At 49.6% G+C, this 23,782-nt stretch overlaps 2 protein-coding genes across 2 annotated transcripts in view; both read left to right on the forward strand.

Annotated features, from left to right (window-relative positions):
• The window catches only part of LOC308460984 (uncharacterized protein), a 165,564-nt gene extending 142,159 nt beyond the window's left edge, over positions 1 to 23,405 (forward strand). The window contains exons 4-9 of the mRNA XM_080977530.1: positions 4,560 to 4,913; positions 9,826 to 10,288; positions 10,458 to 10,539; positions 10,822 to 10,904; positions 17,067 to 17,193; positions 18,960 to 23,405. Of these exons, the coding sequence (XP_080833656.1) occupies positions 9,917 to 10,288; positions 10,458 to 10,539; positions 10,822 to 10,904; positions 17,067 to 17,193; positions 18,960 to 20,623 (2,328 nt within the window). The 5' untranslated portion in view covers positions 4,560 to 4,913; positions 9,826 to 9,916 and the 3' untranslated portion in view covers positions 20,624 to 23,405. The remainder of the gene's footprint in view (positions 1 to 4,559; positions 4,914 to 9,825; positions 10,289 to 10,457; positions 10,540 to 10,821; positions 10,905 to 17,066; positions 17,194 to 18,959) is intronic.
• Positions 29 to 3,433, forward strand: MED11 (mediator complex subunit 11). Its single transcript, XM_080977590.1, has 3 exons — positions 29 to 196; positions 441 to 571; positions 2,975 to 3,433. The coding sequence occupies exons 1-3, from the start codon at positions 52 to 54 to the stop codon at positions 3,110 to 3,112; spliced, it is 414 nt and encodes a 137-aa protein (XP_080833716.1). The 5' UTR covers positions 29 to 51; the 3' UTR covers positions 3,113 to 3,433.
• Positions 23,406 to 23,782: the final 377 nt, after the last annotated feature.

Genomic DNA, 23,782 nt, shown 5'->3' on the forward strand with positions numbered 1-23,782 from the left:
GCATGCGCAGGCGTCCCGGCGCGGCGAGGGCGGGAGGCGGGCAGGAGCGCGATGGCGGCGGGCTCCTCGTCGGCGGCGGCGGCGGCGGCGGCGTCCGTGTCGGGCTCGGGCGCCTACGGGCTGGGCTTGGCCAACGAGCGGCTGCGGCTGCTGGAGGAGCTGGAGCGAGAGATCGGCGCGGCCATGCAGAGCGCGGGTGGGCGGGGCCTGGGGAAAGAGGGGCGGGGCCTCCAGGAGGGGCGGGGCCTGGAGCTGTGCTCTGCGAGGGAGGAGACTTCTGGGCGGGGCCTGGAGGCCTCTGGGGGCGGGGCCTTAGGGGAGCAGGCGGGGCCAGGCGGTCCCGTGGGCGGAGCTGGGTGGAAACCCCCCTGGGCCTGAGGGGGCCACCTGCTTGCCCCGCCCACCACTGACATCACCCCCCTTCTCCCCCCCCCCCGCAGGCACCGTGATCCTGGAGCTGTCGAAGGAGAAGCCCAACTGGAGCCTGCTGGAGCGCCAGACCTCCCAGTTCATGGGCTCCGTCCAGAAGGTGGAGTCGGAGCTCTCCGCCCAGATCCGCTACCTGACGCAGGTGGGTGGGCGGGGCTGGCGCTTGGGGGGGGCTCCTGTCAGGGAGCCCAGCCCCATCCAGCACCCCAGAAGCCGCAGTAACAAGAGTAGGAGACGGAGGCGATATGTCTCAATTGTCGACCCAGCTGGGGAAAAGTCCCCCAGATCATGGCCACCTGCCGTATCTGGAGAGGGATGCTCAGAGCTCCGAGGACTTGCTTGGGGCTCCTGGGCTGGTGGCTGCCGTGGCCACCAAGTGGGGTGGCTCTAGAAGCTGAGGAAGCCAATTCACGGGGGGTGAGAAAGGTTGTCTGTGGCTGCCAGCCATGCTCTGCTTGCACAGCCAGAGGCAGCAACGGGGCTCCTGGGTACCAGTGGCTGGAAACTCACCGCAGGAGGGCACCTTGCTGCTCTTGGGCTCGGATCCTGCCGCCAGATTCCCCCCCTTGTGGGCCAGTGTGAGAACTTGAGGCTGGGCTGGAAGGTCCCCCTTTGCTCTCCTCCAGGGGCGACTGCAAGACTATTCTGATGATCAAAAACTGACTTACAAAGCTAAGCCAGACCCCGTGTGGTTTCAGATGAGATGATGGGGGACGGCATGTTGAGATTCCTGCATTTCAGGTGGCTGGACTAGATGGCCCTTGAGATCCCTTCTAGCTCTACGATTCTTTGAAAAGAAGACATTGTGCACTGTTTGAGGGAAGGGGGGGGGAAACAGGTTGCAGGGGACCAAGCAGAACTTTATACATTATATCAATGTTATTTCCTTGTTGCATTGCTATTTCATCTTTTCCTTCAAGGCCTTCAGAGTGGCTTACACGCTTTCCCTGCTCTGCATTTAAACCCTATGAGGTAGGAGAGGCTGAAAGAGGCAGGACAGCCCCCCCCCCCCGGTCACATCCAGTGTTTTATCATGGCTGGGTGGGGAATTCAAACCCTGGCTTCTCCCAGGTCCTAGTTCTCATTTGATCCCACACCAACCCTGCAAGGTAGACTAGGCTGAGAGGGACAGGAATGGACCTAGGGTCACCCAGTGAACTTCACAGCTGAGGAGTTGGCATCCGTCTGTCTCGGGAGACCCTGGAGAAGGGTGCCTTCGGGGAGTGAAGTCAAACACATAGAGCATTACATCGCCTGCTGGGGCTGTGGAGACCGATGTGCAAGAGACGGGTGTTGTGGCAGCCAGCGTTAGAAGCTAAGGTATATAATAAGCAAAGCGCCAAAAGCTAACTTAAACCTGAGTTTGGTCACCACAACGGAATGTCTGTTTGATTCTTTTATTCTATTATCTCAATTGTGTTGTCTGACCTTTGCTTGCTCTTCCAACACACACAGTGGAAACGTAAACAGTGTTCACTATGGACCAAGGCAGAGGCTTTTAAACTGGGCTTGCCCAGAAATCTCCACGCAGTCTGGACAGTAGCATAATGTGCCTGGCTAAGTTTGAGTCCTGGTTGCAGCCGGGGCAAGGAAGGCGCCTGGTTGTGCTGCTGCCGCTGCGCCCTGGCGTTCCTTCTCTCTGCGCTCCCCAAAGCGGCCATTCCTCCCCTGTTACAGATAGGTATGCCAAATGCCAACAGTGTCCTTCAGCTCTCTATATTGGACAAACAGGCCAAACCTTACGCCAAAGAATAAATGGACATAAATCTGACATCAAGAATCACAAAACAGAGAAACCAGTAGGAGAACACTTCAATCTCCCAGGACATTCTATACAAGATCTCAAAGTAGCTGTTTTACTACAAAGGAATTTCAGAAACAGACTGGAAAGAGAAGCTGCTGAATTGCAACTCATTACCAAACTTAAAACAATGGAGAGACCTGGTCTGAACAGAGACATCGGATTCTTATCTCATTATACATGACTAAGCCATTTCTCACCTTCTCACCCCTTGCCTTTTCCTGTAAGACCTATTACAGTCGTTAAGAGTCGTCAGCAGGCTCATCTCAGCTATCTGCCAATCTCCCATTCCCACCACCCTTCTGAGTAATACCCCTCCCCACCTTCTCACTATATAGAAGGATCTGGCAACTTCTGTTTCAGTGTATCTGAAGAAGTGTGCTTGCACACGAAAGCTCATACCAAGAACTAACTTAGTTGGTCTTAAAGGTGCTACTGGAAGGATTTTTTTTTATTCCTCCCCTGGTTACTGCTAGAGATGCGCAAGCTGCCTGTCTCCAGGCACGGCTGTCGTCTGCAAGGGATTCCCACATGGCTGCCACGTTTGCAGACGTCTTTGTAGTGCAGAGTTGGTCTGTGGTGGGCCTGGTGCCTGGAGCCAGCTCCCCATGGGGGGACTTGAACCCTTGCCTCCCGCTTCCTAGTCCGACACTCTGCCCATTACGCCGCACCGGCAAGGGGGCAGGTCCTTCCTCTGAGCCGCCGGCTGCCCTCTCACCTGGCCTGCTTTCCTCTTCCCTCCAGGTGGCCACAGGGCAGCCCCACGAAGGCTCCAGCTACTCGGCCCGCAAGGACTGCCAGATGGCCCTCAAGAGAATCGACTACGCCCGGGTCAAGCTGGGAGAAGTCTCCCGGACCTGCGAGCAGATGCTGGAGCAGTGAGGCCGAGGGGAGGCCTGTCCCGGGTGGCCCCTCCTGGCCGCCAGCACTCGCCAGGCTGCTCTTTGTGGACAAAGGACTCTGAGCAGCCCACCTGGCAGGGACGGCGGTGGAAACTGCCTGCGGGGCAGAAGAGGAACAGCAACGTCTCTGTCGCCATTTGCAGTTTCATAGCTTTACTTCCTCCTCTTTGGCTTCTTTCCTGGAACAAACTTGTGATATTTATGAAGCGTTTCCACAATTTTTCCCCACAAAACATTTGTTAGTTTTTCAACAGATTCGCGGTATGCACCTTTTCATTAAATGAGATCTGCCAGAAGGGCATCCGGTGTGGGCTCAGTTCCGTCTTGGCATACCGCATGCAGCCTCTGGACTCTCCTTCTTGGAGGTTTTTAGGCACAGGTTGGGCGGCCGTCTGCCTGGGTTTCTTTCGTTGTGATTCCTGCGTTGCAGAGGGTTGGTTTGGATGACCCTTGGGGTCCCTCCCAACGCTCCAGTTCTCTGATTCTCCACTCTCGTCTTTCAGCCCAGACACTGATCCAACTCCAAAGGCCTTCTGGTAGTTCTCCCACTGTGATGAAGACTTGGGGAGGGCTTAGATATTGGAAGACCTGGAGAAAAATGGGGGGAAACCAGGGTTTTTTTCTGTTTTTCCCCAAAGCCATTCTTTTCCAGAAAAATGTGGGCGGGGAGGGGGTGGGTGGAATATTCAAACTCTCTCTCTAGGAGGGCTAGACCCCAAGAATAATGGAATCATAGGTGTATAGAGTTGGAAGGGACCCCAAGGATCAACTAGACCAGCCCCATGCAATGCAGGAACTTCCCCTGGTTTTTCCAGGCCATCAGCACAACCTCAACGGATGGGTTTGATGGGAGACTTGAGGCAGGAATTGATCCGCTGTCAGGAGAATAGAAAGGATCACTGAGCAAGCGTAGAGAAGTCGAGCTAGGAACCAGGGCTGGACTTCATCGTATTCCAGACTGAGCTTTCCTTCAGGAAAGGAGAAGGAAGCCTCCGGCCCTCCGAGAAGGAAAGTGACCATACAAAATGTGGCGGCAACTGGAGGGGTTTATGTGCAATGTATCAGCCTGGTTGCGCCTGCCTTTCACTGTTTGCAGTCCAGGAAGGAAGTCAGAACGGTGATTGACAAGTGAGTTGTTTCTTCCAGGTGTAATTCAGACAAGAGGCTATAGGGAAGACATGCAACCACTTCAATGTCCAGAGGAGACTGAACAGAAAGCCCTGCTGTGATGGACAGCTGAGGCCGGGCCGAGTCTGGAGCTGCAGTCCCTCAGAAACGCCACCAGGGGGCGGGGCCTCTCTCTGATTGGCTATCCAGACAGACAGAGGCGGGGGCGGAGCCAGCCCTTTTGGCGGGAAGATGAGGAGCCTTTTCTGAGGGAGTTTTGAGGCTGGAGCTGAGATGGGAGGAAGGGAGGAGGAGGAGAGGCTGAGTCTGAGGGAGAAGTGGCTCTGGCCTGAGGAGAATCTCAGGGGCCAGAAGAAGGAGAGAGGAAGAGGGGCTGAGTCGGGGGGGGAAAGAAGAGGGCCGAGGGATCCCCTGGGTCTGGCGCCCAAAATAAGACGCCTCAGGAGGGACATTGCTGAGAGAGAGGGAGGCTGAGGGAAAGGAACCTGGTCTGGGTCAAAAGGATTGAGCTGCCACACCTCCATAACTAAGGAAAGGAACGAGAGAGAAGTAACAGAAACCGAAATGAGCATTTTCCCACCTCGTCTAGAAACAGGAACATCTATTTATCTGAAGTGTAACAGCTCATTTTAGCAACTGAAGTTTAAGGAAAGGTGTGCATATCCTGCTGTGTTTAAGCCTGTGACATTCCCATATTTAGTTTAAGAAGCTAACTTCTGCCTGAAAGAACGCATCTCCCAACCCAACTTTGTTTCACAAACCTCTTCTTTTTGAAAATAAAACTTTTCTCATTTGATTACCGTATTTTTCGCCCTATAGGACGCACTTTTCCCCCTCCCAAAATGAAGGGGAAATGTGGGTGCGTCCTGTGGGGCGAACGCAGGCTTCAGGCAGACCGGCTCCGATGGCCGCGCAGAGCTGCCTGCGGTCCCGGGCTCAGCGCACTCCTCCCCATCGCCAGCCCCACAAGGCGGAGCGCGCCTTCCCGCTGTTCCCCGACCTGCTTCTTCCAGCCCCGCACCTGGGGGGGAAATAATTTTTTTTGCTTTATTTCCCCCCAAAAAAACTAGGTGCGTCCTATGGGCCGGTGCATCCTATGGGGTGCAAACTACGGTACCTCTTGCCCGAGACTCCCTGAATCGAAGTTTCCCTCAGGCAAGACCCCAGAAGACAGCCTGGGGCAAATGGGAGAGATTCATTTATTGGCAGAATGTTCACTGGTTGTGCTATATTTCACTGGGGGCAGTTAGTGGGATGAGTCCACTACCAATTAATTGGTTAGTGGTGGGATCTGCTACATCATTCACTGATGGCTGTGTCATGATCCAAAATAAAACCCACAAGGAGAATAAAGGACCACAGAAATTTCTGTATTTTGTGAGGGGGAAAGTGATGTGAGGAGAAGGCTCCCGAAGTGAGAGGAAGCACAAACTGAGGGAAAGACTTCTGGTTTTTCTTTTTTAAAAATACATTTTAATTATTTTCAGTTGAACAATAACCACACATAAAACACCCATTTTGACCTCCCTCCACCCTTCCCTGGTTTCTTACAAAATCGCTTCCGAAACTGCACTCCCACTTTACACCTTTTACTTAAATTGCTCTCTTAATTTTCTTGCAAGTTAACCTTTTAACCTTGCTTGTATTTAAATTAATCCTGCTAACATATTTAGTCGTATACAATAATTTTTAAGGGAAGCCCCATAATTCCCCCGCTCTTTATGGAAATCTTTTTTCTTCTTGATTCCTTCTTCTTCCCGGTTTGCCATTGCCTTTCTCTGGTATTCCTCGGCTGGGACCAAACTGAGGGGAGAAACACCGGAGGGAATGGATGAAACTAACATGCGAGCTTTTGGTCTTGGCTCGCTCTGGGGGTCCTGCCCCCCCCCCGTCATAGGGGCAACTCCTGGGGGCGACCAGGGGGGCTTCAGCGCCCCCAATAAAACACTTGAGGGGGCCGAGACCCCATTGGTGAGCATCGCCATCCAAATAGTGCGCCCGCATCCCTCGCCCGCCCCCCATATTCTAGTCAACTTGGCGCCCCTGCCGCTGAGCCCCCCCCAGCGCATGCGCGAAGCGGGACCCGGCGCTCAGCCACAGCGCAGGCGCCAACTGCAGGCGCCCCCCCCCCCGGGAGTCCAGGCGGGGCTCGCCCCATAAAAGAGACCCCCCCCTTCTCCTGGGCAATTTAGTCCTTTGTTCCTGCGCAACCGACCTGCCCCACAGGGGAAATAAAGGTAGGAAGCGAAACAAAGGGAAAGGGGCGGGAGAAGCCCCCCCGTCAACTGTCAAGTCAAGCTGGCCTTCAATGAAGTCCTGAGATTCCTGCTGCCTTGCGGGGGGTTGGACTAGATGACCCCGGGGGGGACCCTTCCAGTGCTACGATTCTGCGATTCATTGGAGGTGATCCAGGGCTCTTTAACTGCTCCGATCTTGCAGTGCATATGGGACCTGGGGGGGGGGGGTGTTGTCTTTTCCTTCTCTTCTCGCATCTTCTTTTGGGGGGGGGTTGGGGTTGGGTTAGAAACAAGGATCAGGGGAGTAATGAAGGATAGAAACAAAGATTTCTCCTGAGCTCGGCTTGCCAAGGGTTAAAATGAACTTGGGGCGGATTCCTAGAGAGGACCGGAAGAAAGGTGCGCGGGGGAGGGAGTTCCTCCCAAGTCCCGGCCCCGCCCTGCACAGCCTTTCCTGCAAAGGGGCGTGGCTTTTGTCTCCCTGCAGGAGGAGCGGGGGCTCCGGGGTCTCTCCCTCGGGATCTGGTGAGTCTCCTCTTTCTTCTTGCATAAGGCGCATTGCAGAGGAAGATGCCTGGTGGGGGGCGCTCGTCTCAGGAATGGGGGGCTCCCAAGTCGGGGAGCAGAGGGTCCTCCCTCTTCCTCTCTGCAAAGCCAGAGGAGAGCCGAGGGAGAGGCACCTTGACAGAATTTCCGTCTGGCAGAATTATGCCTGGCCTGGAAAAAGGGGGAAAAGAAAAGGGTTTCTAGAGAAGGAGAGAGAGAAAAAACCAAGGGGGTTGAGATGTGCTCCTGAGCAAAAGCCCCTCCCTCTCAAGTGCCCTTCTGCAAGGGGAGGGGGGGCTTTGTCTCTCTCTTCTGCAGCCTGGGATGTGGGGAGTGGGGGGGGGGGATGCAGGGGTGGGTCTTCTCAGCTCATGCAGCAGGGGACCCCCAAGTCAGGGAGCAGAGGATCCTCCCGTCATCTCTCTGCAAAGCCCGGGAGGCGTCACAGGAAGGCTGCAAATGTATTTTTTCATTTATTTAAAGATAACTATGAAAAATGTTGGGCTGAAGTGAAAAAAGATTTAGAAATTTGGTCAAATTTGAAGCTTTCACTGCTGGGCCGTATTGCTGCGATAAAAATGAATGTATTGCCTAGAATGTTGTTTTTGTTTCAAACTTTGCAAATTGTGGACAGAATGGATTGTTTCAAGAGGTGGCAGAAAGATATTTCTAGATTTGTCTGGCAGGGCAAGAAGCCCAGAATAAAATTTAAAATACTAACAGATGCAAAGGAAAGAGGTGGATTTGCCCTGCCAGACCTCAAACTTTACTATGAATCAGCAGCTTTTTGCTGGTTGAAAGAATGGCTTGAAAACACTGACATTTTGGACCTAGAAGGTTTTAACAATGTATTTGGATGGCATGCATATCTATGGTATGATAAGGTCAAAGCACATAAAGCATTTAAAAACCACATTGTCAGGAAAGCGCTGTTTAATGTTTGGATAAGATATAAGGATTTGTTAGAAAACAAAACCCCAAGGTGGCTGTCACCAATGGAAGCGAAAGCCTTGAAAAAGCTCAATATGGAGGTCAAATGGCCGAAATATTGGGAAATTTTGGAACAAGATGGAGATAGACTGAAATTGCAGAGCTTTGAAAAACTAAAAAACAAAGTGCGAGACTGGCTTCACTATTTTCAGATAATGGAGGCATTTAAATTGGACAAGAAAATTGGCTTCCAGGTGGAAAAATCAAAATTAGAAACTGAACTGTTAGAAACCAAAACTAAGAATTTGTCAAGAATGTATAACTTGCTGCTGAAATGGAACACTCAGGATGAAACGGTAAAATCTGCTATGATTAAATGGGCACAAGACGTTGGACATAACATTATGTTCGCTGACTGGGAACAGTTGTGGACCACAGGTATGAAATTTACGGCATGTAATGCCTTAAGAGAGAATATTATGAAAATGATATACAGGTGGTACATAACCCCAGTCAAGCTTGCAAAAATCTATCATTTGCCCGATAATAAATGTTGGAAATGTAAAGAAACTGAAGGTACATTTTTTCACCTTTGGTGGACGTGCCCAAAGATTAAGGCTTTCTGGGAAATGATATATAATGAATTAAAAAAGGTATTCAAATATACCTTCCCCAAGAAACCAGAGGCCTTTCTCCTGGGCATGGTCGGCCAAATGTTGATAAAAAAGGATAGAACTTTCTTAATGTATGCAACAACAGCAGCAAGAATACTCATCACAAAGTATTGGAAGACACAAGAACTTCCCACACTGGAGGAATGGCAGATGAAACTCATGGACTGTATGGAATTGGCGAAAATGACTGGTAGAATCCGTGACCAGGGAGAAGAGTCGTGGAGGAAGATTGGAAGAAATTCAAAGATTATCTACAGAAACACTGTAAAATTAAAGAATGTTAGAGTGATGTTGGATTGAAAATAAGTGGTTTCCAGCTGTACAGGATTTAAAGTTATAGATAGACTAAGATTAAGGATTAGGATTAAAGAAGTTTAAGGAAATGGAAATTTGGCTTTTAGAGGTAAAATTTTAATGTTATATTATATTAAGATTAAAGATTGGGATTAAAAAAGAGGGAAAGAAATTGCTGGACAAACAATTTGAATTGGAATACAAAAGAGGGAGGTATGAGGAGGTCCAGAAAATAAGTAAATTTAAAGATGGAAACGAAAAGGTGATATTGTTTTTAATTGTTCTTTTTTCCCCCCTTGTATTTTGTCTTTTTTTGCTCTTTTTCTTCTTTCTTTTCTGGATTATGTATTGTGCTTTTTTGAATTGTGTATTTTTTGTTTATGTTTTTTCTGTTCAATCTTTTATTGAAACCTTAATAAATATCATTTAAAAAAAACGGCAACAAATGTATTTTTTCATTTGGACCCACACACTGCTTGCCACTTTCCGGAGGGGGGAAAACTGGTCAGGGGAAAAAGTGATGTATATTATTATTATTATTATCATCATCATCATCATCATCAGTGCCATGCCCATCTGGCTGGGCCTCCCCAGCCACTCTGGGCAGCCTACAGCATATATAAAAACATCAAGCTTTAAAAATCTCCCCAGGCTGCCTTCAGATGTCTTTTAAAAGTTGTGAAATTCTTTATCTCCTTGACCTCTGAAGGGAGGAGTGATGGATTGTTTAATTTCTATACCTCTTATTATAAAGCTCAGAGTCTGGCCTGTGGTGAAGTCCAGTCCTGCTTCCTAGCAAGACTCATCCACACTTGCCCAGGGAACATATTTCTCCTTCTGATTGTGTTCCAATCTAATAATGGAGCAATGTATTTGCTTTGCAGGATTTGCCACCATCTCTCATTAGGACAGACAGCTCTTGGCAGAAGACCAAGGGATTCCTTCTGATCTCGTGGAAGCTTCCTAAGAGCACAGATGGATGAGCAAGACTCAGCTGGCAATGAGAGCAGTGGGGGATTCTGGGCAAACTCTGTGCAGAGGATCCTGGGTGAGGAGGACACCCTTCGCTCAGATGTGCAGAGCCAGAGGTTCGGGCAGTTCTGCTCCCAGGAGGCCAAAGGACCCCGTGAGGTTTGCCACCGGTTCCTCCACCTTGACTGTCAGTGGCTGAAGCCAGAAAGGCACACGAAAGCTGAGATGCTGGACCTGGTGATCTTGGAGCAGTTCCTGGCTGTCCTTCCAGCGGAGATGGAGAGCTGGGTGAGGGAATGTGGAGCGGAGACCAGTTCCCAGGCAGTGGCCCTGGCCGAAGGTTTCCTCCTGAGTCAGGCGGAGGAGAGGAAGCAGGTGAGAGAGACTTTCCTCCGGATACTCCCAAGGGGCTCCAGACAGGAGGGAGAACATCCCTAAATCTCATCCTTCTTTGAAAGTATCCAAGGTGCTATATTGGACATCCCTAAAGATTTTGCCCCTAATAGTTCTCATTCTATGTTTTGAATCCTTGATTCTCTTTTAGGGAAAGGATCTGTTGACAGTAACAGGTCCCGATTCCTCTGAGGCAGAGAGGACTTCATTGGACACCAGAGAGAGGCCGCTGGGTAAGGAGGAAGGAATTTCTTCTCATTTGGGTCACATTCTCTGGACTTGGAAATTAATCCATGGGGTTGTTTCACCTTTTGGGGGAAGACAGTTGTGGCCAAGAGCCCAAAGGAGATGTGATGTATTTTTGCACAACAAAATATGAAATGGGTAAAAATGCAAAAATGCTCTCGGCAGGGGAGACTTCTTCTAAGGCCCACCTGCAGTTAGAGAGGCACTGCTTCACCTCTGAGAGAAGCATCATGCACTCCTGGCTCCCCACTTGCCCTTGTATCTTGCAGGTGACAGAAGGATGCCGGCAAGACCTCCTCATCTGTCTTTTAATGGTAGTGGAGTGGAAGCAGTGGCTGTGGAACCAGATCAGGTAATGGGAAGCAGCCTTGTGAAGAAAGGCTGAGGGGTGGGGCAGCCAGGGATCCTCTGGAGTCAGAATGAATCTCTCCTCTTGGTCTCTGTCAAAACTGCCTTTAACAAAGACTGACAGTGCTATTCAAAAAGGTTTCTGTGCTGAGAATAAGGAACAGACACCCCACCTTAACTAGCCCTCTGAATGTCGCTAGTATCTATGAGTAGTTGCTTTTTTATTTGTCTATTTATTGTGAAATGCTGAAATAGGCTTCTAAGGAATTAACAAACCATAAAAAATTGTAGCCAGGATTCATCTAACCAGTCCCATCTGTAGCCCAGGGCTTTCCCCACTCTCCTCCTTGTGCCCCCAGTCCATAGGGCATTGGGAGGGTTCCCTCCCTACACAGAACAATGCATACAATAAAAGACACAATAAAAGACGCTAAAGGAGCATCTGTGCTTAAAATATGTGGCAAGACTATCCCATGAAAGCAACACAGCAATTAACAGGCAGGACACAAAAGAGCAATGTGTAGTGGATAATATTTGTAATGAGTATGGGTTGCTCGTGCGTAAGTTGCCGCCTCTCCTGGCTATGTTGCCTTGTTAAACCTTTCTGTCTGGACAGCCCTTCACTTCGTGGCTGCCTCAGTCGCTAGCAGAATCCGTCAGTGGGCGTTTCTTAAACCTTTTCCAACATAAAAGTTGTTTGACGCCCAGTCTCCTCCTACTCTCCCTGCGCGGAAGTCTTCTGCGCAGGGAGGGCGTGGGTAGCGGAGGACCCGTGCTCTCCCCGCTGGTGTCCGGTGAAGAGTCCTGGAGCCCTCTCGCCGATTCCCCCATCTGCCCCCCTTTATCCCTGGTGTTGCGCTGATTTGCTTCCCCATCTGCTGAGCTGCCTCTCTCCCTGCTGGGCCCTTCTCCAGCATCATTTGAGAGCCTTCCCTCCGCCTCTAGCTCCGATGTCATTTCCCTGACATCCACCTCCTCCCCAGGACCCCCGGCCCAACCTGTTGACCCATCTTCGTCCCTTTCTTCGGCTGACGATGCGGGGAACCCCCGGAAGGAGCTGTCGCCATCCTCTGAGGATTCAAAACCCGCTTTCCACCCGCTCTGATCCCTTCCCGCGGGGTGGGCCTCCCAGTCTGCTTCTTCTTCCTCCGAAGCCTCTTCTCCCTCCCCTTCGGAGGCAGAAAAACCCACAAAATCCTCTTCATCGTCTTTGGTTCCAAATTGCTCCTCCCAGAATCTCGCTAGTGGTTTGGGTTTGTCCGGGAACAGGCGGTGAAATTCCTCCACCAGATACCCGTCAGTGATTGCTTCCGCGGGAACCCACGTGTTTTCCGACCCGGATTCTCCCTCCCAAGCCACCAAGTACTCCACCTGGCGTCCTCGCCACCTTGAATCAAGTATTTCCATGGCCAAGTTGTGGTGCTCCCTCTCTTCTACCTGCAGGTGTGTGGTGACTTCTCCCTCTCGCCCCGGGAACCCCCGTCCTTCCCTGTACGGTGAGAGTAGGGACCTATGGAACACCGGGTGTATCTTCATGCTGTCAGGCAATTTGAGCTTGAATGCCACGGGGTTCACCTGCTACCTCAAACGGTCCCAGCCGCCTGGGCTGCAACTTCTTGCACCCCCCCTTAAAAGGTAACCCTTGGGTTGACAACCACACCCGATCTCCCACCCGTATGGTCTCCCCTTCCCTACGGCGCTTGTCTGCCTGCCTCTTGTAAATTTCCTTGGCCCGCTCCAAGTTCATCTTAAGTTGCTGGTGCAGGGTTTCCATTTCTTCCACAAACCGCTCTGCCGCCGGTACGCTCCAACCTTCCTCCCCACTCCCCGGGAAGGCCCTGGGGTGACACCCATAATTGGCCATGAACGGGCTCATTCCCGTGGACACATGTTCAGCGTTATTGTACGCAAATTCAGCCAGCGCTAGTTTCTCTACCCAATCGTTCTGCCTCTCGCTGACGTAGCAGCGTAGGTATTGCTGGAGTATACTGTTCGCTCTTTCTGCTTGCCCGTTGGTTTCCGGGTGTCTCGCCGTCGAGAAGCCCACTTCGACCTGCAGCAAGCTCATGAGCTTCCTCCAGAAACGGGAAGTAAATTGTTTCCCGCGGTCGGAGATAACCCTCGAAGGAGCTCCATGCAACCTGAAGATGTGATCTACAAACAACCTGGCTGTTTCCTCTGCCGTGACCGCATGTGAGCAAGCTATAAAATGGCACATTTTTGTTAGTAGATCGACCACTACCATGACCGCTGTCTTCCCCCGGGACTTGGGCAAATCGGTCATAAAATCAATGGACACCACCTCCCACGGTTTCCCCGGCGTGGGTAAGGGTTCCAGTAATCCTGCGGGGGCAGCCCGCTCCCCCTTTGCCCTTTGGCAGTGGTCGCACCCCCGTACATATTCCCGTACATCCTCCCTCACCCTGGGCCACCAGAACTGCCTGGTGACGAGCATCATGGTTTTGTGCTGTCCAAAGTGCCCCGCTGTGGGGTTGTCGTGGAGTTGTTTGAGTACCTTCCCCTGTAGGGTCTACCCCGGTACATACAGCGCCCCCTTATAGTACAGCACCCCTTCCTTCTCCTCAAACCCTCCTTGGGTTTCTCTTCCGTCTCGGAGTTCCCAGATTTTAGTTTGTGCGAACACGTCGTTTCTAGTAAGTCCAGCCAGTTCTCGTTTCCCCACCAAGGTTCCCCCCCACACCCATCGGTCCTCGGGGATCACGTGTTGTATCTCCGGCGGCCCCTCTCCTTCCATGTACTCCGGCTTCCGGGAGAGAGCATCTGCTCTCACGTTTTCCTCTCCTGGCACGTATCAGATTTCGAAGGAAAACTTGGAGAACTCCCGTGCCCATCGAATCTGTCTTTGGTTGAGCACTCGTGCGGTCCTCCAGTATTCCAAGTTCTTGTGATCTGTACAAACCTGGATCTTGTGCTGCGCCCCTATTAGTAGATGTCGCCATCGACGAAACGCCGCATAGATCGCAAGCAGTTCGCGGTCATACACAGTATAGTTTTGCTCCGACTTGTTCAGCTTTCTCGAGAAAAAGGCACACGGTCTCCATTCCTGCTTGCTCCTCCTTGGCTGCAAAAGAACCGCCCCAATGGCTCTGTCGGACGCGTCGGTCTCTAGCCTCATGGGTTTCTCCAGATCCACGTGCAGGAGCTGCTCTTCCGATGCGAACGCCTTCTTCAGTTTTTCAAAGGATTGCTGGGCCTCCTCTGTCCAGACGAACTTCCTTTTGCTACTGAGACAATCTGTGATGGGTGCTGTCATGTGGGCGAAGTTCTTGATGAACTTCCTGTAGAAGTTGCTGAACCCTAGGAACCTCTGCACGTCCTTCCAGGTTTTGGGCGTCTTCCACTCCAGCACTGCCTGCACCTTGCTTGGGTCCATCGCTAAGCCTTTGTCTGACAACTTGTACCCCAGAAACTCGACTTCTCTGGCGTGAAACTGACATTTTTCCAGCTTGACCCACAACTGGTGCTTCTGCAGTCGTTTTAGCACTTCCCTGACGTCTCTGACATGTTGCTCCTCATTGTCCGAATAGATTAAGACGTCGTCCAAGAAGGCTACGCAGTTCTTGTACAACAGGGACCCCAACACGTGGTGCATGAAAGCTTGAAAACCGGCGGAGCCCGACTGTAATCCAAAAGGCATAACTAGGTACTCAAAGGCCCCCAGGGGTGTGAACATTGTGGTCTTCCATTCGTCCCCCTCCCTCATCCTAATCAAGTTGTATGCTCCCCTGAGATCAAGCTTGGTACAAAATTTCCCCTGCCTCACCCATGTTAAAATGTCGTCAATCCTGGGCATTGGGAAGGTCACTGGTTCCGATACCAAATTGACGGCCCTATAGTCCACAACGAGCCTGGGTTGATTAGTGTCCTTTTTGTCCACAAAGAACACCGGACTGCCCCCTACCGTTTTTGATTCTCTTATGAAGCCTCTTTTCAGGTTCTTGTCAATAAATTCCCGCAGCTCCTTCATCTCCCTGTCCGACATGGCATACAGTTTACCCACTGCCAGCTGCGCCCCTGGGAGCAAGTTGATTTGGCAGTCAAAGGGTCTATGGGGGGGTAGTCTATCTGCCTCCTTCTCGCTGAAGACCTCCTGCAGGTCAGCATATTGTGGTGGCACCTCCCCTTTCGGCTCCACAGCTATCCCAGCCACCCTGGCCACGGTCATTCTTGGGGTTTCTCCCCCTAGACAGTGTTCCAAGCAGTAAGCGGACCCAAATGTGACCGTTCTCTGATGCCATGCCACCACTGGATCATGTTGTGCTAGCCAGCTCATCCCTAATATTATTGGGGGCCCTGCCAGTGAGGCTACGTGAAAGGCGATGGTCTCCGTGTGCCTGGAAACCCTCATTCTCATTGGTGGGGTCTGGTGCGTCACTTCCCCTCCCAGAAGCTCCCTGCCATCAATGGTGGTTACTTGCAAGGGGAAATCCAGGGGCAGCAGGTGGAGCTGGTGCTCTAGTGCAAAGTCCTTGCTGAAGAAATTGCAGGAACTGCCTGAATCCAACAGCCCTTTCACCTTGACTGGGTGCCCATTTGGGAGTTCTAGCACCACTTCTATGGCTATAGCCGCCCTGGGGGGGTCTGGTTGGGGCACTTCTATTGGTTGCTGGCCTGGCTGCTGTACCCGCTGAGTGGCAGCCAAGCTTTGGCGTTTCCCTGCTCCTTTACCATCTCCTCCTCACCCCCTGCAGCTCCCACCATCCCTTGCCAGGCCTTTCTTTGCGGGCAGACCCTGGCAAAATGTCCTGGTCACTGGCAGAGAAAACACTTCTTGGTGGTTTTCCCATCCTTTCCCTCCCTTTGCGACCTTCACTGGGGTTTGAAATCTCCCGCGCGCGCGCCCCATCTATTTCCATTGGCTCCGCCGGCGGGGAAGGCTGCCTTGGTATTTCAGGAATGCGGTAGTCATGGTAACGTTGCTCTCTCCCTTCCCGCTTCTCCTGGGCCCGCGCTTCCTGCCTTACACCAATCGCAAGCACAGCCTTGGTTAGCTGATCCATCGACTGCGGGCGGGGTGCGCGGGAAAGCTCGTCCTTCGCCGTTGGGGACAGCCCCTCCTCGAACAGCATTTGAATGGGTTCAGAGTCCAATTCCCACCCGAGCCGGTGGACTAACATGGCAAAGCGTGACCAGTAGTCTCTAACTGACTGGTTCCCCTGTTTGCAGCCCATCAGTTCCCGCCGAGTCACACTTTGCTGTACATCACTGGAATACATCGCATCCATCGCCTGGAAGTATTTCCTCAGGTCTTTCAAGGCGGCATTCTCCGTTGCCATTAGGGGCCTGATCCATTCTCTGGCCCCATCCTGCAGATGTCCGACAATATAGGCAACCCTCTCCCCATCGTCTGCAAAATCATTCTGTTGCAGTTCCAAAGCGTACTCTATTTCCGTTCGGAACGCACTGTAGTCCTGGGGTTTCCCTCCAAATTTGTGTACCAGTCCCGGTACCTTCCTTGCTACGGGGGTGGGTCTGACCTGAGCATCCTGAGCCCGCCTTTCGTCCAGCCGCGCCGTCAGAAGAGCCACATGCTGCTCCAAATCTCGGTTCCTCTCCACCAGATTTTGCACTCCAGCTGCTCCCTCCGTGGCGCCAACTTCTCCGGTCTTGCTCATGATGCTGCCTGCCTGTCGCTGTGCACGAGCGACGTCAGGGACTGACGGATTGCTGTAATGAGTATGGGTTGCTCGTGCGTAAGTTGCCGCCTCTCCTGGCTATGTTGCCTTGTTAAACGTTTCTGTCTGGACAGCCCTTCACTTCGTGGCTGCCTCAGTCGCTAGCAGAATCCGTCAGTGGGCGTTTCTTAAACCTTTTCCAACATAAAAGTTGTTTGACACCCAGTCTCCTCCTACTTTCTCTGCGCGGAAGTCTTCTGCGCAGGGAGGGCGTGGGTAGCGGAGGACCTGTGCTCTCCCCGCTGGTGTCCGGTGAAGAGTCCTGGAGCCCTCTCGCCGATTCCCCCATCTGCCCCTCCTTATTGCTGGTGTTGCGCTGAATTGCTTCCCCATCTGCTGAGCTGCCTCTCTCCCTGCTGGGCCCTTCTCCAGCATCATTTGAGAGCCTTCCCTCCGCCTCTAGCTCCGAGGTCAGTTCCCTGACAATATTCATGCTGTCTAAGAGGAGGAACTGTTCCTTTTCCTTTCAGGGTCCTCTGTGCTTTGAAGATGTAGCTGTTCGTTTCACGGAGGAGGAGTGGGCGTTGCTGGATCCTGACCAGAGAGCTCTGCATAAGGAAGTCATGGAGGAGAACCGTGGGATCCTAGACTCTCTTGGTAAGGCTCCCTGTTGGATCACAGTATCTGTTTTGAAATTCCATACGTATATATATCTATGTGACAAACCTCCCAGGTTTTGATTAGCTCAGCAATGCCACCTACACCATCTGGGATTCTAACCCACAGCTCACCTTGAATGGACTGTTTTGTCTGTGAACATTTTTCCTCTAGCTATTTCTTTTAAAACAAGGAATTATGCTGATGTGAACTATTCACACATTTCTGAATGTATGCTTCAGGGTGTTGCAGGAAGTTGAAGAAGCCTCTGTCAGGTTTTTTGTTTTTGCTTCTGTCCGGTTTTGGCTGACCAAAGAGGCGACTGACCTTGGAGATGGAGCAGATTTCATGACTGAGTCAAATAACATCCACCCCAGAAAAAAGCCAGGCTTTTCGAATCTTAGGTTCCCATAGAGATGTCTGTGATTGCAAATCCCCAAAGGCAGTGAATGCTGTATTAAGATTTCCCATGTAACTCCCTTCAGTTCTTCCTCTATCAGAAGTATTAATGAACATTGTTCAATAACGGGTACTCTTTTGGCCGGGGTGGTTCTTTGGGTCTCAGTGAATGGAGAGCAGACAGACTATTGGGTGTCAGAAGCAAGCTTTATTTAACTGATGGATGATCCAATGAAGCAAGCAAAATAACATCCATATTCCACACTCACTACAAAACAATAACAGCTGTACAATCTAAAGCGAATAGCATACAAAATAACATAGCACACGTGTATAAAATGGGCTAAAATACCAGAAAGTGCCACACCTAACAGTTAAAATACCAGAAAGAGGTTGTTGTTGTTGTTGTTATTTTTATACTCTGCCTGTCAGGAGCCAAGCTGCTGTCTTGATAACACAGCACGCAAGTCGTAATTAGCTTGAAGATTTATTGCAATACAAACACTTTGGAGGTTTGTGTATGCTCTTTGCAATAAGCACCCTCTGCTTACTCAGAGAGATATTTGCAGTTCTTTATTTTACATATGTACAAGCAGCACAGTACAACTTATGCATCCGAATCGTCTGGTTCAGATTCGGGGAGTGGTCTTCACCCGCTTCTCCTCCAACAGAAGGGGCAGGGAAGTTTCATGTGACGTCTCTGAGCCTTGAGCTTTAACCCTCTCCTTTCCTGTGCCGAAGGCATAGGCTCTCCGCCTGCCCCTGAGCTCTCTGTGCAGTGCTGGGACTCTGCTTCAGCATAGCAGAGCCTTGACACCTCCTGGCTCCCTCCTGCTAAGTAAAGTCTCTCAATAGTTTTTCAAAAGTTTCAACGGAAGACGTCTCAAAAGGACAGTGTCTCCGGAATGATACTACTTTTTTGTAATAGTCTTCATCAGCCAATATTTTTCAACAGAATATGTAAGTACGATTCATGCTAAGGATCAGCAGAGCATTATTGAGAGACTTTACTTTTGAAACTTTTGAGACGTCTTCTGTTGATACTTTTGAAAGACTATTGTGAGACTGTCCTTAGACATCTGTTTTGAACACATGGCTTGACAGTCCTCGCTACCACTCTGTTATATTGTATATATGAACTTTGATTGGCTTACTCCTATAATTTGAATGATATCATTATTCTATTATATATTTTTTACTATTAGCCTACGTGTTGTGTTTGTATTGTGTTGATTCTTCAGTCAGAGCCAAATCTAATGCTGCAGCAGATATATCTATTAGAAGCTACATGAAAAGCAGTAGCACTACGCAGTCCCCATTTCTTCCTGAAATTAAAGGGACATAATCCATTTCTCTATTTCCTGCAGGTGGTGTTAAATTGGAAATGAAGAACAAGGGAAACCTTGACAAAATCTGCACAGTGGAGAAGCCATATCAATATTTGGAATGTGGAGAGAACTTAAATCAGACCTCCCATTCCACTTCCCATCAAAGAAATCCCTTTGGGATGAAACCCTATCAGTGCCTGGAATGTGGGAAGAGCTTCAGTCACAGGTCCCTTCTCACTTACCATCAAAGAATTCATACAGGGGAGAAACCATATCGGTGCTTGGAATGTGGAAAGCGCTTTAGCCAGAGCTCCAGTCTCAGTTCTCATGAAAGAATTCATACAGGGGAGAAACCATATCAGTGCTTGGAATGTGGAAAGAGCTTCAGCCAGAGCTCTGGTCTCAGTTCTCATCAAAAAATTCATACAGGGGAGAAACCATATCAGTGTTTGGAGTGTGGAAAGAGCTTCAGTCGGAAGAATAGTCTTACTTCCCATCAAAGAATTCATACAGGGGAGAAACCATATCAGTGCTTAGAATGTGGAAAGAGCTTCCGCAAGAAGGCCCATCTCTCATCCCACCAGGCAATTCATACGGACGAGAAACCATATCCGTGCGTGGAATGTGGGAAGAACTTCAGTCAAAGAGACAAGTTCATGGCTCATCAAAGAATTCATACAGGGCATAGACCACATCGGTGCTTGGAATGTGGGGAGAGCTTCTTTAAGAGTTCTGCTCTCATTTCCCATCAAAGTATTCACACAGGTGAGAAACCTTTTCAGTGCTTGGAATGTGGAAAGAGTTTCACTCAGAAGGGAGGTCTCACTTCCCATCAAAGTATTCATACAGCAGAGAAGAAATATTTGTGCTTGGAATGTGGGAAGAGATTCAGTCAGAGGGGCAAGCTCATAGCCCATCAAAGAATTCATACGGGGGAGAAACCATATCAGTGCTTGGAATGTGGGAAGAGCTTTGCCTGGAGGGACATATTCACTTCCCATCAAAGAACTCATACAGGGGAGAAACCGTATCAGTGCATGGAATGTGGGAAGAGATTCAGTAATAGGGCCTACCTCACTTCTCACCACAGAATTCATACAGGGGAGAAACCACATCAGTGCTTAGACTGTGGGAAGAGCTTCACCTGGAAGGAAAGTCTCACTTCCCATAGAATAATTCATGGAGAAGAGAAACCATATCAATGTGTGGAATGTGGAGAGAGCTTCACTCGTAAGAAAAGTCTTTCCTGCCATCAAAGAATTCATACAGGGGAGAAACCATATCAGTGCTTGCAATGCGGGAAGAGATTCAGTGACAGTTCCCATCTCTCTTCCCATCATAGAACTCATACAGGGGAGAAACCACATCAGTGTGCGGAATGTGGAAAGAGATTTAGTGAGAGGGCCAAGCTCACTATCCATCAAAGACTTCATACGGGGGAGAAACCCTATCAGTGCTTGGAATGTGGAAAGAGATTCAATCAGAGGGCCCATGTCACTTCCCACCAAAGAATTCATACAGGGGAGAAACCATATAAGTGCTTGGAATGTGGAAAGAGCTTCAGTCAGAGTTCTGCTCTCACTTCCCACCAAAGAATTCATACAGGGGAGAAACCATATAAATGCTTGCAATGTGGAAAGAGCTTCAATCAGAGTTCTGCTCTCACCACCCATCAAAGAGTACATTCAGGGAAGAAACTATAGCTGTGCTTGGAGTGTGGAAATAACTTAGGAGGGCCAAGCGAACTTCCAATCAGATGAATGACAACACATTGGCTATCAAACAGATGGAATCTTATTCCCTGCCGGAATAGATTTGGAAGATGTTTTCTCTTTCCTTACTATTCCATGGACAAGAAAATCAACCCACAAGGGAAGAAACGGCTAGAGTGGGTTTACTCACATGATCTTTATATCCTGCATGGGAGTCCTGTCAATGTTTTATATGGACAGATCAGATTGTTACATAAAAGGAGGGGAAGTGTGATTGACTACATCATAGTGTCACCATCTCTTTTCCACTCAGTGAATTCTTTTGAGGTGCTCGAGAGAGCAGAAAGCAACCATTTCCCATTATTAGTTAAAATCTACCCCCTGTTAGAATCTCTCTCTTCCCACCCCACCCCCCAGCCAACAGATACTTCCAGAGAACTTGTGGGTGCAAAAAAGCTGAAATGGTCATTGAGACTAAGTGACAACATCCTAAAGACCCTGGTCTCTGAATATCGGATGTGTCTATGCAAATTCCTTGAGAGAAACTCGTCCAACCCGGTGGAGATTTACCAACAAATAACAGCAGAAATCAAACCCTTCTTGCTCAACACCAAAGAACCTAAAAATTATCTTGTAGAACAGGGATACTGGTTTGACACAAGAGTGCAGAAATGCAAGGAAAAGGCTGCCTGGATCTATTAGAGCACCGGGGTTCTTTCAAAATACTCTTAACTTTTGGGACACTCAATAAAGATAGGATAGCATATAAGAACATTTTAAAAAAGCAAAAGATAGGCTTGGGAAGACAGTTGTGGCAAGACTTGGCTCAAGAAGCAGCTGACTGGAGGGAGGACAAATTTTGGGAATTGGTGTCCTGTGGAATGAAATATGTGAAATTAACACATGATACCATAATCCCAGCCTGGAAAGGGTTGAATACTACAGCAAGCTTTTTAGCGATCATTCAAGGCTCCCAAATAAGGCCGGTATGAACACCAACCTGTCAAATTTACTTAAATGGTGAGAGGTGTCCCCAAATGACATAAAACATCTCACTGAAGGTTTAAAACCAAACAAAACCCCAGGAAGACACGATGCCTCCAGAGCTCATCAAGACTGACTTGGAATGGTGGTTACCTATTTTGGCCAGGCTATTTACACAGATAGATAACACAGCCCAAATTCCTCCCAGCTGGAAGATGAACATAATTGTTCCAATTTTCAAGAAAGGAGGCAGATCTTTGCCACATAATTACCACCACATCAGCCTGTCCCCATCCCATGGGGCAGCCCTTTAGATAATGGGAGATGGCTATCATATCTCCTCTTCTCCATGATAAACATGCCCAGCTCCGTCAACTGTTCTTCATAAGGCTTGGTTTCCAAACCCTTGGTTGCCCTCCTCTGCACCTATTCCAGCTTGTAAAGGATGGAGCAGATCCAGAACTTTGGCGGCTTGCAAAAGGGATGAAGGGAATCCAAAATACACCACCCACAGCAAAGTGCATAGGCTGCATTTTTGAGAAGAGGGTTAAACCTCCTTTCCCTTCCTGCACACAACATAACTTTCCTGCATTGCAAGGGAAAAGAAGACTAGAAAACCCTCAGGATTCCTTCCAACTCTCTGATCCCATCAGTCCATGATTCTATGTTGATGCAGTCTAGAATAGCTTTGTTGGTGCCATAATAAATAACAAGATGGAAGATGAAAAAATCTTTTTTAATAATTCCAGTGGCACCTTTGTTACTGCAACACTGTTGACTCATAATAAGCTTGTGATCTACTAAGAGCCCTAGATCCTTTTTACATGTACTACTGGCAAGGCAGGTGTTCTCCATCATATATATATATATATGCAGGGTGATTGAGCGGGTGGTTGCTAAACAACTCCAGGCACATCTGGAGGAAGCAGACCATGTGGATCCCTTCCAGTCGTCATTAAGGCCCCATCATGGAACTGAAGCTGCTCTGGTTGCGCTGCCCGATGATCTCTGGTGAGCTAGGGACAGAGGAGAAAACTGTTTTCTGCTTCTGCTGGATCTCTCAGCGGCTTTTGTTACCATTGACCATGGTATTATTCTGGACCGTCTAGCGGGGTTGGGAGCTGGGGGCACTGTTATGCAGTGGTTCTGTTCCTCCTGGGTCATGTCTAGAAAGGGATGAGTGTTTGGACCCCTGAAGGCAGCCATGTACCAAGAGGTTTCTAATGGTCAGTGTTTTATTGTGTTTTTAATATTTACCCATCTTATATATTTGCTCCTGATTATTCCTGCCTGTATGCAGAACCTGACATTTGTCCTTGCTGAAATTCCTTGATGGCATTAATATGCCATCTTTCTCTCCAGGAAGCTCCAGGTGGAGTCACATGGGTCTTGCCCTTCTGATTTAATCCTGTGAGGTAGGTTAGGCTGTGAAGTTACACCTGGCCCCCAAGGTCATCCAGTGGGCTTCATGACCAAGTAATTAACTTGGCTGGGAAACAGGGAAATGTAATTATCTCTTTTGTTTCACTTGGTGGGGGTTTGGTGGAGAGCAAGGGAACCATGGGGCAGGGTCCAGGATGCTCAGCTTACTGCCACCAGACCTCCCCTTTCATAATGTAACCCTGATGTATTAGTGATGTAGTTTGGGGGGGATGTAACATGGGGATTGTAAGTTTGGGGGCTCTTTTGTTTGGGGCTTCCATCTTGTTCCACCTGGTGGCAGGTGGGAGTCCTGTCGCGACAGTCTTCAATAAAGACCAAGCCTACTGGCTGCTGTTTTGCTCTGGTATTCCTGGCTGGTGTCCTTGTTTTTTGTCCAAGAGAGCCCTCCAATTTCTCCATTAACATGGTATATACCGTATTTTTTGCTCCATAAGACACTTTTTTCTTCCTAAAAAGTAAGGGGAACTGTCTGTGCGTCTTATGGAGTGAATACATGGTCCCTGGAGCCGAATTGCCCAGGGGCAAAAAGCAGATCTTTTATTTTCTTTTTTTTGAAAGAGGGAAGTGGGTGTTGAAACAAAGCAGCTGATCCTTTGCGATCAGGGAGATAAGAGACGATCAGGGAGATAAGAGACGCTAGAGATAAAGGAGGCTGCCTGGGTGGGGGAGGTAAAGACAGCAAACTTGCAAAGGGGGGAAACAGGAAGACTAAAGCTATAAGGA

Source organism: Podarcis pityusensis, assembly GCF_964106645.2.
Source record: "Podarcis pityusensis genome assembly, chromosome: 13".
In the NCBI taxonomy this organism is placed as follows: domain Eukaryota; kingdom Metazoa; phylum Chordata; class Lepidosauria; order Squamata; family Lacertidae; genus Podarcis; species Podarcis pityusensis.